This window comes from Physeter macrocephalus, chromosome 11, assembly GCF_002837175.3.
Source record: "Physeter macrocephalus isolate SW-GA chromosome 11, ASM283717v5, whole genome shotgun sequence".
NCBI classification, from domain to species: domain Eukaryota; kingdom Metazoa; phylum Chordata; class Mammalia; order Artiodactyla; family Physeteridae; genus Physeter; species Physeter macrocephalus.
Window position 1 is genome coordinate 97,635,981 of NC_041224.1, and position 13,714 is coordinate 97,649,694.

General features: G+C 46.4%; 1 protein-coding gene and 1 long non-coding RNA gene across 2 annotated transcripts; both read left to right on the forward strand.

Annotated features, from left to right (window-relative positions):
* Window positions 1-86: 86 nt before the first annotated feature.
* On the forward strand, window positions 87-12,887 carry LOC112062675 (uncharacterized). The gene is made up of 4 exons (XR_002890854.2): window positions 87-289; window positions 5,277-5,505; window positions 8,854-8,922; window positions 12,803-12,887. It is a non-coding gene; the product is annotated as an uncharacterized lncRNA (long non-coding RNA).
* LOC102992961 (60S ribosomal protein L12-like) lies at window positions 7,524-8,259 on the forward strand. The gene has a single exon (XM_055088319.1). It carries the CDS (start codon window positions 7,702-7,704, stop codon window positions 8,197-8,199), a length of 498 nt encoding a protein of 165 aa, XP_054944294.1. The 5' UTR covers window positions 7,524-7,701; the 3' UTR covers window positions 8,200-8,259.
* Window positions 12,888-13,714: the final 827 nt, after the last annotated feature.

Genomic DNA, 13,714 nt, shown 5'->3' on the forward strand with positions numbered 1-13,714 from the left:
CACCTCCTCCCCCCTAGTTTCTGGTAAAACTGAGTCAGCGCGGCCGGGGCGGGGCGGACATTAACCCCAGCGCCGCCGGCTCCGCCCACGCCCGGTGCGCCTGTCCAGCCCCAGCTTCCGGACCGCCTATCCGCATCCCCGGGATCCCCGACCCTTCTCCCTCAGCCTTGTGCCCAAAGGGGCTCAGAGGCCGGGGCGCCGTGCCCCGGGCCGCTGGATACACCGAGTCCAGCCTCGCGGGGTTCCCCACACCCCAGAAGTACACCCCTATTTCCGGAGGCTCGGACAGGTCAGGAAGACGCTTCAGCGAAGTCAGGCACCCGAGGGTGGGTCGGGCGCTCTGGGGCGGCTGCCTCCGGCCTCCCTTTCCGGTCCGGGCCGGCATTCCCAGACCCAGGCCTGAGGCGCTTGGGAAGGGACTGGCGGAGAAGAAATGCAGGAAAGTCCTATGCAAAAGATCTCGCTGTCGTCGTCAGCCCTCGGGAAATCACTTCCATCTTGTGGCAGGAAGAGATCCCAGAAACTGCGTGGCTGTACCTTTGGTAACTGGAATCCAAGATGCCTGCTCCGTGGTCACCACCTTTGCCAGCTCGGGAAGCCCTCCTTTCTGTCAGAGTGAGAAACAGGAGATTTCCAGTGGCCAGGCGTCCCTGCTTGATCTGCAGTGGTTCCTTTTGGTTTGAGGCCCTTCCTCATCTTGTACTAACGTTTACATTCAGGTCACTGTCGGAGCTGAGTCCCTGTTAGCCTCCTTGGTGGGTTGATCCCATCTCAGCAGAATCCCTCTCCTCTCTCACCACGTGGGGTGCTCCTGGTCAGGAGCTGGCTGCTTTCTTTCAGTGAAATAACATCCTTGGAAGCTAGAAATTTCAGCTTACCAAAGTAGCTGAGTTAATGACCTTCACAGAGCCATGGACTCCTTGAAGCCAGGCTCATTGCATTTCCTGAGAGAAGAACTCCTTCTTAAGTCCTGAGCCTGGGAGAGGCGGGCCCCGGCCATCATCCCTCCAGGGACCGTCGCCCTCCTCCCCATGGGGGTCACCTTCACAGTTTGTGCCCCTGAGCTCTGAGGGTGATAGGGACCTGAGGGAGGGGAGGGGACGGAGGAGGAGACACCGGATCAGCCGGGTGTTTTTTTTAATTTAAAAAATTTTTTTTATTTTTGGCTGTGTTGGGTCTTCGCTGCTTTGTGCGGGCTTTCTCTAGTTGCGGTGAGCAGGGGCTACTCTTTCTTGCGGTGTATGGGCTTCTCATTGCAGTGGCCTCTCCTGTTGCGGAGCATGGGCTCTAGGTGCGCGGGCTTCAGTAGTTGTGGCTCGCGGGCTCTAGAGCACAGGCTCAATAGTTGTGGCACACGGGCTTAGTTGCTCCACGGCATGTGGGATCTTCCCGGACCAGGGCTCGAACCCGTGTCCCCTGCATTGGCAGGCAGATTCTTAACCACTGCAGCACCAGGGAAGCCCCTAAAGTCCATTCTTTACAGAGCAAGATTTGTCCTATTAATGCTTTCCCCCAAAAGAGATTCCACACCTTCTCATGATGACTTAACAAACCCCAGCCCAATGGGAACGGTCTTCCTACTTTCTTATCAAGAGCAGCTTTACCTACTAGGTCCTGTAGCCAACCCTTCAATCATTTTCCTGGCTAAACTGCAACATTCCCTAGCTGCCCACATTATGAGTGTTGGGGGTGGGAATCTGAGGTCTGTCTCCCCTTCTCTGGATTTTCTGGGTTTTTCCAGTGTCCCAGGCACAGTGGGGAACATAGAGCAATGATGGTACACCAGGAATGAAGCATATGATTGTGCAGTTACTGGAAAGAAAGGATTTTGTTGAGATTTGATTCCTGCCTCCTTCAATACCTTATGCATACAAGAATCCTAACACAGGAGACTGTTACCTTATGGTAATATTACTACAGATTAATCATTACTTCCATTACACCATTACACATTACACATTACTTCCATTCCATCATATACACCATTACAAAAACCTACATCTGTTAAGCCCTGACAATGCCCGAACCCTATGTATTTTCCACGCATTGCCCCATATACTCAAAACAAACCAAGAAAGTAGGTACTATTTTTATTCCCCTTTTACAGATGAGCAAACAGGCTCAGACAGGTGAATGAACTTGTCAGGTCACGTGGCAGTTAGGTGGCAGAGCAGGGATTGGAGTCCAGGAAGGCCAAGTCTGTTGCTTCAGCACCTAAACACTGCTTTACTCCACTTAGAATTCTGACTTCAGCTGGAAATTCCACCCTCACCTCAGATTCAACTTGCCTGAAACACAAACTTTCAAGTGATGATCAGCCCCCATTTGAGATGCCTGCTGTGTGCCAGACACTCGACATCTGTGATCTCTGATTCCCACAACAGCTCTGAGAATAGTTCCTGCTTTGCAGAGAGGCTCACTAAACTCCATCAAGGTCACGCAGTGAAGAGTGGGAGGCAAGACTGTGTAGGGGTTCAGCTTGTGGGCTTCAGATTCAAGACTACTGGGTTTAACTCTTTCATCTGCCACTTACTATCAGTTGTAGACTTTGGCAACTTATTTAGCCCCTCTGTGCCTTAGCCTCCTTGTATGTGAAGTGGGGCTTCACAGGGTTAGTATGAGGGTTAAATGAGTTAATACAGATAAAACATTTGACACCTGAAAAAAGTGACAGAGCCAGAATTTTATCTCAAGTCTCTCTGACATCAAAAACTACACTTTTCTCACTACTTTATGCTGCTTCTTACATCCAGAAGACAAAACCTACACACGAGGGGAAAAAAGACTAAGATAGGGCTTCCCTGGTGGCGCAGTGGTTGAGAGTCCGCCTGCCGATGCAGGGGACACAGGTTTGTGCCCGGTCTGGGAGGATCCCACATGCCGCGGAGCAGCTGGGCCCGTGAGCCATGGCCGCTGAGCCTGCGTGTCCGGCGCCTGTGCTCCGCAACGGGAGGGGCCACAGCAGTGAGAGGCCCGCGTACCGCGAGAAAAAAAAAAAGATGAGGAAAATCACTATCCAGCAGTCTGTTTGGTTGGCCCTGCTCTTTTGGAAACTCAAAGTTGGGGGAAATAAAAAGGACGCGTACTGCAAAAAAAACCTTGATCTCAGAGGGAGGAGGAAGTGGAAGGGCTTTACTGTCACTTTCTTTTTTGGGTTCTATAATTACCTGTACTTTTTCAAGTGTTTTTATGCAGGAAACTATATACGGAGACGCCACAACAGTGAGAGGCCCGCGTACCGCAAAAAAAAAAAAAAAAAAAAAGAAAGAAAGAAAGAAAAGACTAAGATAGTCCACCAAAGTGGTGAAAGTGATGGCATTTGAATGATGGGAATTCGAAGTAACATTTTCTTCTTCCTAGCTTAAAAATTATTTCCGAAGTTTTCTTTAGTGAGCATGGAATGCTTCCATGGTGAAGAGAAAACTACATCATCACAACCTCCACATTGATCATATTTAGCCCCCAAATGCTTCTCTCTCCATATTCTCTCCTGATCTCACTGTCCCAGTCACTCTGGAGTCATCTGTGCCCCCTGCCTTTTCTTTTTTTAAAAAAATAACATTTATTTTAGGCTGCATTGGGTCTTCATTGGTGCGCGCGGGCCTTCTCTAGTTGTGGAGAGTGTGGGCTACTCTTCATTGTGGTGTGCATGCTTATTGTGGCTTCTCTTGTTGCTGAGCACGGGCTCTAGGCTCACGGGCTTCAGTAGTTGTGGCACGTGAGCTCAGTAGTCATGGCACACGGGCTTAGTTGTTCCATGTCTTGTGAGATCTTCCCAGACCAGGGTTCAAACCCATGTCTCCAAGCATTGGCAGGCAGATTCTTAACCACTGCACCACCAGGGAAGCCCCAGGGAAGAGCCAATTTTGACTCCATGTTGGATTTGTTTCTTTGAATTTAACCTTTGCTTTTCATTGTTTTTGTTATTATAATCATACATAATGGCCTGCCTTAGGGAACCCTGCCCCTGTGCCTGAATGTTAAACTAAAGTGCCTTTGTTCAGCTCACAGGGAGACAATCTGACCCTGCCCACCTGTGAATGGCTGCAAAGAAGAAATTAACATGTCCCCTCCCTGATGCAGGCCACAGGAGGAGATGTTTTGCAAGATAAATGGCCTTTTTACTTTACTTCCTCACCTCCTCCCCCCTCTCTGTTCTATAAAAGAAACTGGCATCCAGACCCAGATAAGATTTTTTTTTTTTTTTTTTTTGCAGTACGCCGGCCTCTCACTGTTGTGGCCTCTCCCATTGTAGAGCTAGCCTTTCCGCTGCATGTGGGATCTTCCCGGACCTGGGCACGAACCCGTGTCCTCTGCATCGGCAGGGGGACTCTCAACCACTGCACCACCAGGGAAGCCCGATAAGATGGTTTTTTGGGGACCCTAGTCTGCCATCTTCTCGGTCTGCCTGTTTTCCAAATAAAGTCGTATTCCTTGCCTCAACAGCTCGTCTCCTGATTTATTGGCCTGTTGTTTGGTCAGCAGAGTGAGCTTGGACTCGGTAACACTCCAGCCCTGCCTTTATCTGTCCTTCACCTGTTCAGATCCTCAGTGACCCCCAAGACCCTCTTTAGCAGTGTGTACAGAACCAGCTATCCTCTTGATGGATTCATAAAGTTTGGTTTGTGGAGAGGTAGAGAGCGTCAGAGGTACTGGGGACCTTAGTTAAAGCCCTTTACCTTACATATAGGAAACTGAGGCCCAGAGATTTGTCCTTGATTGTTCAGAGACACAGAGATAGTATGTGGCAGAGGCCACTTCCAGACTTCAGGTCTCTTGAATGCCAATCTTGGGTCCTTTCTGTGATTCTGACCTGACTTCCAGCAAAGCATTTCCAGATGATATTGTTTTCTAATTGTACATTGCAGGCCCAAGGAGAGCTGTCTGGGTAAGTTATCTCTTTTGTTAGACCACGTGGCTCACTCCCTCTCTATGAACTTGGAAAAGAGAAAGCCAGGTTTATGCTACAGGTTTCCTTCATATTTGCCATAACACCAGTACCAACCACTGATCTTAGGAGTTGGTGTTTTGGTGAGAACATTCAGTCCTTAACACCACTACTAGAAAAGAAACACTGAGTGCCTTGTCTTGGATGGTGGTCTGGTGGTTTCTGTAAGTAGGTATAATGGATTGTCTACAAAGATGGCTATCAAAGATGGTAGACAGGACCTCCCCTCCCTTTGAATCCTAATTTGCTTTGACCAGTAGGACAGAGCAGAAGTGGTGCCACATGACTTTCAGGCCTCAGCCTTGTGGCTTGCTTTTTCCCCTCTTAGAACCAGTTGTGATGTAAAGAAGTTTGCCTACCCTGAGGAAGAGAGAGGCCACCGGAAGAGAGCAAGACCCTGGAGGATGAGAGACTGAGAAGGGAGAGAGAGGCATCTGGCTATCTCTCAGTCACCTCAGCTGACTAGCTTCGTGAAGCCATCCTGCATCCTTACCCCAGTCGACTTGCACCAACAGAGATTAGCTACACCTGTGAAGCCCTGCTCAAGTTGCAGAATTGTGAGCAAATGTGTTTGTTTTAAGCCTTTAAATTTTGGTGTGATTTCGTAAGCAGTTAGGTTAGCGGGTCCCTGGAGAAAGATAATCAGGAATGGCATTCTTGACATAAGAGAAGCCATTTGGGGGGAAGTTCCTGGCAGTGCTGTGGTTAGGATTCCGGGCTTTCACCGCCGGGGGCCTCAGTTCGATCCCTGGTTGGGGAGCTAAGATCCCACAAGCTGCGCTACAGGGACAAATTTTTAAAAAGAGAGAGAAGCCATTTTGTGATCTAAGCCTGGCCACAATGCTTGCCCTCAAACAGGTCTCAGTAACAAGGATCTTGAGGGAACAAAGGAATGTCAGAACAGAGAAGGCAGTCAAACAATAGTGCAGTGATAAAACAAAGTCCTAGTTCCTCCTCAAGGGATATATTCAATACACAATTATATGTCTTTGAGTTCAGCAGGAACTAGGGCCCCCACCCAGGTGGAGGACGGAATGATGATGTTGACCCTCCTGACTTCAATCCACCAAGACTTGGACTCTGTCAACCTTTGCCATAATTCTATGCTGAATTCTCCTCTGCTCAAGCCTCTTCATGACTATGCATGTACCCTTAGCTCAGAACTTCCACAGTTTTGCTGTTCGGTGAGAGGCTGCTTTGGGAAAGATCCCTGGTGTTCTCCTTACTTACTGCAAGTAATAATGAATCCTTCCTTTTCCCAGTCTTTGGCTTGATCGTATCTGTTGGCTCAGCACCCACCAAGAGGCGAACCCAGTTTTTGGGTAACTGTTTTGCGGCAATAATAACTGAAACAGAAGGATAATATATTTACAGAACAAATTTTAGTTTTAATTATCTAATGATTATAAATAAATTTTATAAATTTTAGTTTTAATGATCTAAATAAAAGCCTTCTAATTCCCTTGATAATGCAGAGTCAAGGATTTTTTTAAAAATTTATTTATTTATTTATTTTTGGCTGCGTTGGGTCTTCGTTGCTGCGTGCTGTGCGCAGGCTTTCTCTAGTTGTGGGGAGCAGGGGCCACTCTTCGTTGTGGTGCACGGGCTTCTCATTGCAGTGGCTTCTCTTGTTGCAGAGCACGGGCTCTAGGCGTGTGGGCTTCAGTAGTTGTGGCAGGTGGGCTCAGTAGTTGTGCCTTGTGGGCTCTAGAGCGCAGGCTCAGTAGTTGTGACTCACGGGCTTTATTGCTCCGTGGCATGTGAGACCTTCCCGGACCAGGGCTCAAACCCGTGTCCCCTGCATTGGCAGGCAGATTCCCAACCACTGCCCCACCAGGGAAGCCCAAGGATTTTTGATAAGGAATTTTGGGGAAAGTAATGACCCTTGAAATAGTCATTACTATTTTTCAAGGCAAGGCTGCTGTCACTGGTTCAATCTTTATGTAAAGGAGACAAGGCCCCTCAGATACACACTGCTGCAGCCCTAAAAGGGGAATTTTTTTTTTTTTTTTTTTTGGCTACTCCTTGAGGCTTGTGGGATCTTAGTTCCCTGACCAGGGATCAAACCCAGGCTCTTGGTAGTGAAAGCATGGAGTCCTAACCACTGAACTGCCAGGGAATTCCCTCAAAGGGGAATTTTTGAAGAATTTTGCTAATGTCCAAAATGCTCATGGGACTTCCCTGGTGGTCCAGCGGTTAAGACTACTTGCTCCCAAGGCAGGGGGCCGGGGTTCAATCCCTGGTCGTGGAGCTAAAATCCCACATACCGCAACTAAGCCCATGAACCACAACTAGAGAAGCCCATGTGCTGCAATGAAGACCCAGAGCAGCAAATAAATAAATAAATAAATATTTAAAAAGTTAAATAGGGCTTCCCTGGTGGCGCAGTGGTTGAGAGTCCGCCTGCCGAAAAAAAAAAAACAACAAAAAAAAGTTAAATAGCTGCTTGGGAAATTAAAAAAAAAATGCTCACAATATTTCAGCGTGTTTGATAGCCTCTAAATGGTCACCAGTGGTCCACACCTGCTGGTATTCATGCTGTTGTGTGTGTAATCTCCTCCCCTTCAGCATGGCTGGACCTAGTGATTGGCTTCTGATGAATAGAATACAACAAAAGTCATGGGGTGTCACGTCCTAGATTAGGTTACAAAAAGACTGTGACTTGCTTTTGTCTTTCGGATCGGAGGAGGCCAAGGTGCAACTTTCTTTGGTCGTCCCAAATCTGGGTTTATCCGACACCAGCTGCCTCCACCATGCTGCCTAAGTTCGACCCCAACGAGATCAAAGTCGTGTACCTGAGGTGCACCAGTGGGGCAGTCGGTGCCACGTCTGCCCTGGCCCCCAAGATCGGCCCCCTGGGTTTGTCTCCAAAAAAAGTTGGTGATGACATCGCCAAGGCAACTGGTGATTGGAAGGGTCTGAGGATTACAGTGAAGCTGACCATTCAGAACCGACAGGCCCAGATTGAGGTGATACCTTCTGCCTCTGCCATGATCATCAAAGCCCTCAAGGAATCACCAAGAGAAAGGAAGAAGCAGAAAAACATTAAGCACAGTGGAAACATGACTTTTGATGAGATTGTCAACATTGCCCGGCAGATGCGGCATCAATCTTTAGCTAAAGAACTCTCTGGAACCATTAAAGAGATCCTGGGGGCCATCCAGTCTGTGGGCTGCAATGTTGATGGCCGCCACCCTCACGACATCATAGATGACATCCACAGTGGTGCTGTGGAATGCCCAGCTAGTTAAGCACTGCAAAGAAAAATAATAAAGGGTTATTTGACAACCAAAAAAAAAAAAAAAGACTGTGACTTCCGTCTTGCCTATCCACCCCACCCCCACCCCGCCCCTCAGTGCTCTGGCTCTTGTGGAAACCAGCTGCCATGTGGTGAGTAGCCCTCTAGAGAGCTCCACATGGCAGGGAACAGATGTCTGGCCAACAGCCCTGGCCCGCACCTGGCTTGCATCCTTCTGAGAATCCCTGAGCCAGAAGAGCCAGCTAAGCCACCAACTAAAACAGTGATATAATAAATGCCTACTGTTTTAAGCTGATAAATTTGGGGATAATTTGTTATGCAGCAATATAAAACTAACATACTAAAAAAATTAGGGTCTCAAACTATAAACAGTTTATTTGGTACAACCTTTCAGGGAGCTAATATGGTCATAACATCAAATTCCCCTACAAGTTCACACTTCCTTTGTCCTTGTAGTTCTGCCTCTAGAAAATCCGCTAAAGTGTGGGAGGGGGGAGTGGGGGTGGGAAGCATGCGATGCGAAAAAAAGGAATAGTTACAAGGATGTTCAGAACAGCAATATTTGTAATGGCAAAAAAATTGGTAGCAATCTATATATCTAACAGCAGGGGACTGAGTAACTAGATCATGGAATTGCCTCTAACAGAACCGGTTGGAAACTATTAGTGAGTCTTGAAAGCAAAGTGACTTGCCGTCAGCACTTGAAAAAATAAAGGTAAGTTTTGCTTCATAAGAAATTTTCATTTTGTGTTTGTATGTGTGTGTGTCATGAGGTTAAATGAATTTCTTACTCTGAGTCATGGTCCAAATTTTGAGAAAATCTGCAGTGTTGAAAAAAGATGTGTATAAAATTACTTAATGACACAAAGAGTATTCAAAATATAAGTTACAAAATAGCACACATATGTTACAAAATGATCCAATTTCGTGAAAATCCAAAATAAGTAACTCTATATAAAAAGTGGAAAATACACCAAACATATCGTTTATACTTCTTATATCTATATTTTAGAATTTTCTACAATGAACATGTCTTTTTAAAAACTTTTTTAATTGAAGTATTGATAGTTTTTTTTTTTTAACATTTTATTTATTTATTTGGTTGGGCCGGGTCTTAGCTGTGGCAAGTGAGCTCCTTAGGTGTGGCTCACCAGCTCCTTAGTTGTGGCATGCAAACTCTTAGTTGTGGCATGCACATGGCAGCTATTTCCCTGACCAGGGATTGAACCTGGGCCCCCTGCTTGGAGCCTTAACCAATGTGCCACCAGGGAAGTCCCGATAGGTTTTTTTTTTTTTAATATTTATTTGGGGCTTCCCTGGTAGCGCAGTGGTTGAGAATCCGCCTGCCAATGCAGGGGACACGGGTTAGATCCCTGGTCAGGGACGATACCACATGCTGCGGAGCTACTAAGCCTGTGCGCCACAACTGCTGAGCCGGCATGCCGCAACTACTGAAGCCTGCGCTCCTAGAGCCTGTGCTCCGCAACAAGAGAAGCCACCGCAATGAGAAGCCCGCGCACCACAACAGAGTAGCCCCTGCTCACTGCAACTAGAGAAAGCCTGCGTGCAGCAACAAAGACCCAACTCAGCCAAAAATAAATAAATAAAATAAATAAATTAAAATATATATTTATTTATTTGGCTGCAGTAGGGTCTTTGTTGCGGTGTGTGGGTTCTTCGTTGTGGTGCACAGGCTTCTCTAGTTGTGGCGCATGGAGTGCACAGGCTTAGTTGACCCGCAGCATGTGGGATCTTAGTTCCCCGACCAGGTATTGAACCTGCAGTGTCCTCTGCATTGGAAGGTGGGTTCTTAACCACTGGACCACTAGGGAAGTCCCTAAAGTATAGTTGATAGTTGATTTACAATGTTGTGTTAATTTCTGCTGTACAGTAAAGTGACTCAGTTATACACATATATATATTCTTTTTTTTTTAAATAAATTTATTTATTATTTATTTATTTATTTATGGCTGTGTTGGGTCTTTGTTTCTGTGCGCAGGCTTTCTCTAGTTGCGGCGAGCGGGGTCTACTCTTCATCGCGGTGCGCGGGCTTCTCATTGTCGTGGCTTCTCTTGTTGTGGAGCACAGGCTCTAGACGCACAGGCTCAGTAGTTGTGGCTCACTGGCTTATTTGCTCCGTGGCATGTGGGATCTTCCCAGACCAGGGCTCGAACCCGTGTCCCCTGCATTGCAAACCCTGTTCCCCTGCATCGGCAGGCGGACGCGCAACCACTGCGCCACCAGGGAAGCCCTACATTCTTTTTTATATTCTTTTCCATTATGGTTTATCCCAGGATATTGAATATAGTTCCCTGTGCTAGACAGTGGGATCTTGTTGTTTATCCATTCTATATGTAATAGCTTGCATCTACTAACCCCATACTCCCAGTCCATTCCTCTCCCACACCCACTTCCCCTTGGCAACCACAAGTCTGTTATATCTGTGAGTCTGTTTCTGTTAAACTTATTTCTTGAATAATAATGATAGTTTTTAAAGTTTTCTAAATAATTATATATTATATATCATTTTCTCAACTATGTTAAATATATATGCATAGCCTGGTAGTGCAGTGGTTAAGAATCCGCCTACCAATGCAGGGGACATGGGTTCGAGCCCTGGTCCGGGAAGATCCCACATGCCGCGGAGCAACTTAGCCCGTGAGCCACAACTACTGAAGCTCGCATGCTGCAACTACGGAAGCCCGTGTTCCTAGAGCCTGTGCTCCGCAACAAGAGAAGCCCACAATGAGAAGCCTGTGCACCACAATGAATGCTCCTGCTCACCGCAACTAGAGAAAGCCCACGTGCAGCAACAAAGACCCAAAGCAGCCAAAAATAAATAAAATTTTTTTAAAAATCATTAAAAAAAAAAAAGAGAGAATAGAAAGAGACTTGCCAGAATGCTAGCAGTGGTGGTTTTGTATGTCAGGATTATGGGAATTTTTAAATGTTTTAGAAAATTTAGAAATGTTTCTAAAATGAACATGCTTTTCTTTTATTATAAAAATGTTTAGGGGGTTTCCCTGGTGGCACAGTGGTTGAGAGTCCGCCTGCCGATGCAGGGGACATGGGTTCATGCCCCGGTCTGGGAAGATCCCACATGCCGCGGAGGGGCCTGTGCTCCGCAATGGGAGAGGCCACAACAGTGAGGGGCCCCCATACCGCAAAAAAAAAAAAAAAAAAAAAAAAAAAAAAATGTTTAGGGACTTACCTGGTGGTCCAGTGGTTAAGACTTCTGCTGCAGGGGGCATGGGTTTGATACCTGGTGGGGGAACTAAGATCTCACATGCTGCATGATGTGGCTGAAAAATTAAAAAATAAAAATAAAAACAAAAATCCTGTCGAGTTCTGATGGGGTCTGCCTGCTGCTTATTTTATCCCACCACTGGACCCAGGCCAGACCAGGAGAGCAGGGCAGACACCCTTGCCTCTGCCCAGGCCTGCACCCTCTTTATTTCCCCACCCTGATATGACCCTGTGGTCCTGGTGGTTTTTCTTCACATCTTATCTTGAAACTTGAGTTCCCTTATCTTGGGCAAACTTACTGATGAATAGTGACACTTGCAGGGCAATGCTGAGATGGAAGAATGTAAATAAGGAGGCTTACACTGTAAATAATGGGCATAACTCATTTGTGTACCATCGAGCTTCACTGGGGCCATGTTGTGTGCTCATGCAGAATCTCACCAACCCCCAGTTTACAGATGAGGAAATATGCTCAGAGAGGCCCCATGCATGAACCTGTCTGTGTTCCTGTGTAGGCATTCATGAAGTTTGCATATTCGAATCCATCGCCAACTTCTGTTAAATATTACCCCCTAAATAGCTCTCCAATCTGTCCACTTCTCACTATCACCAATGCTACCTCCCCTAGTCAAGCCCTACAGCAATGGCCTCCCAACTGACCTCCAGGACTTCTGTGCCCTCTGATCCTCTCTGTATTCAATAGCTAAGGTGATATTTTGGAAATTTAAATCTGAACTCGTCAGTCTACCCAACCACCCTTGCTTAAGATTTTGCAGTTATTCCCAACGCTCTTAGGATAGAGACAAAACTCCTTAACATGGTTGACAGGGCCCTATGTAGATACCTCCACCCTGTCTGCCTCATGGTTCGCTTTTGCTTCCCTCATCTCTTTGTTCCATCTCCATTGACCTTCTCTAGTCTCTTGTACTCACCCTCTAACTCCTGTCACAGGGCCTTTGCATATGCTGTGCCTTCTGCCAATTCCACTCCTGCTGGCCCCTGTACATAGTTAACTCCTACTCATCCTTCAGAACTCAGTCCAAATGTTACTACTTGCTAGGTCACACCCACACTGGACATTCTATATCTCCTCTTACCTTTTCTTCAGATCATTAAATACAGTTGCAGTTTTACATTTATTTGATTAGTTGGTTAATGTTTGTTTATTTTTACACTAGACTGTAAGTTCCATGAAAACAGAGACTGTGTCTTTTTTGGATCACCAATCGCCAGTACTGAGTATAATAGTTGGCCTACAAGAAGAGCTCATAAAATCTTTGTTAAATGAATGAGTTAATGAATGAACAAAACCCATAGACTCTTCTGATCTGGTTCCTTTTCCTGAAAGGGCTCCCAAACGCTTCAGAAGACAGAAACAGAATGGGGAGGGAACAGCCATAATAATGCCTATCACAGAATGTAACAGGTCATCAAGGTAAGAGCTGAGTCTACAGGCTGTATTTTAGAGGCCTCCCTACCCCCTTCTCATTGCCACCTTCTTCCAAAGAGGACCAGGAAGGAAGCCACTGCAGAGAAATTCCAGAGCCAGCCTTTGACGGACAGAGCCTCACCAGGAAGGCAGGGAGGATGAGAAGGCAAAGAAAGGAAGGGAAGGGATGTCTATTGAGAAGGGACTCTGTTTTGGATATCAGGCTGAATGTTTACATACATCATCTCATTTAATCCTCTCCAAAACCCCATTTTGCAGATGAGAAAACAGACTCAGGTTGTGAAACTTGAGGATTATTAAACCAATGCAGGGCAAAGCTGGGTTTGAACTGGGATCTGTCAGCCTTCCTCTGAAGCCTGGGCTTTTCCAGGCTACCTTCCTGGCCTCCAGCCCTCAAACATCTCCCTCACCCTGTTAACTTAGGGCCTAAAATTTCATCATTAAAGACTCATCCATTGGCCTGTGTCTAAAACTCTCTTTTAGGAGTCAGTGTATGAAGTTGATACTTGGGAAACAGAAACTCAGCATCATAAAGGCAACCACTACAAGACCTAAAAAGAAGTACATAAAAGAAAAAAAAAGAAATACATAAACAAAAATTAGAATGTGCAAAGGAAAGGGGATGAGGGAGCATGAGTGAGGGAGTTAAATCTCTCATCGTTCATACTGAGGAGAGAAGAGATACTGTCTAAAATGGACAAATTTATGATATTACACAAAGGGATAATGGTGATCTCAGAAGAACTAAAAGCAGAAGCTGTTGGTTGGGTTCCCTCTAGGGAGTGGAACTGGGGAGAAGGGAGACACTTT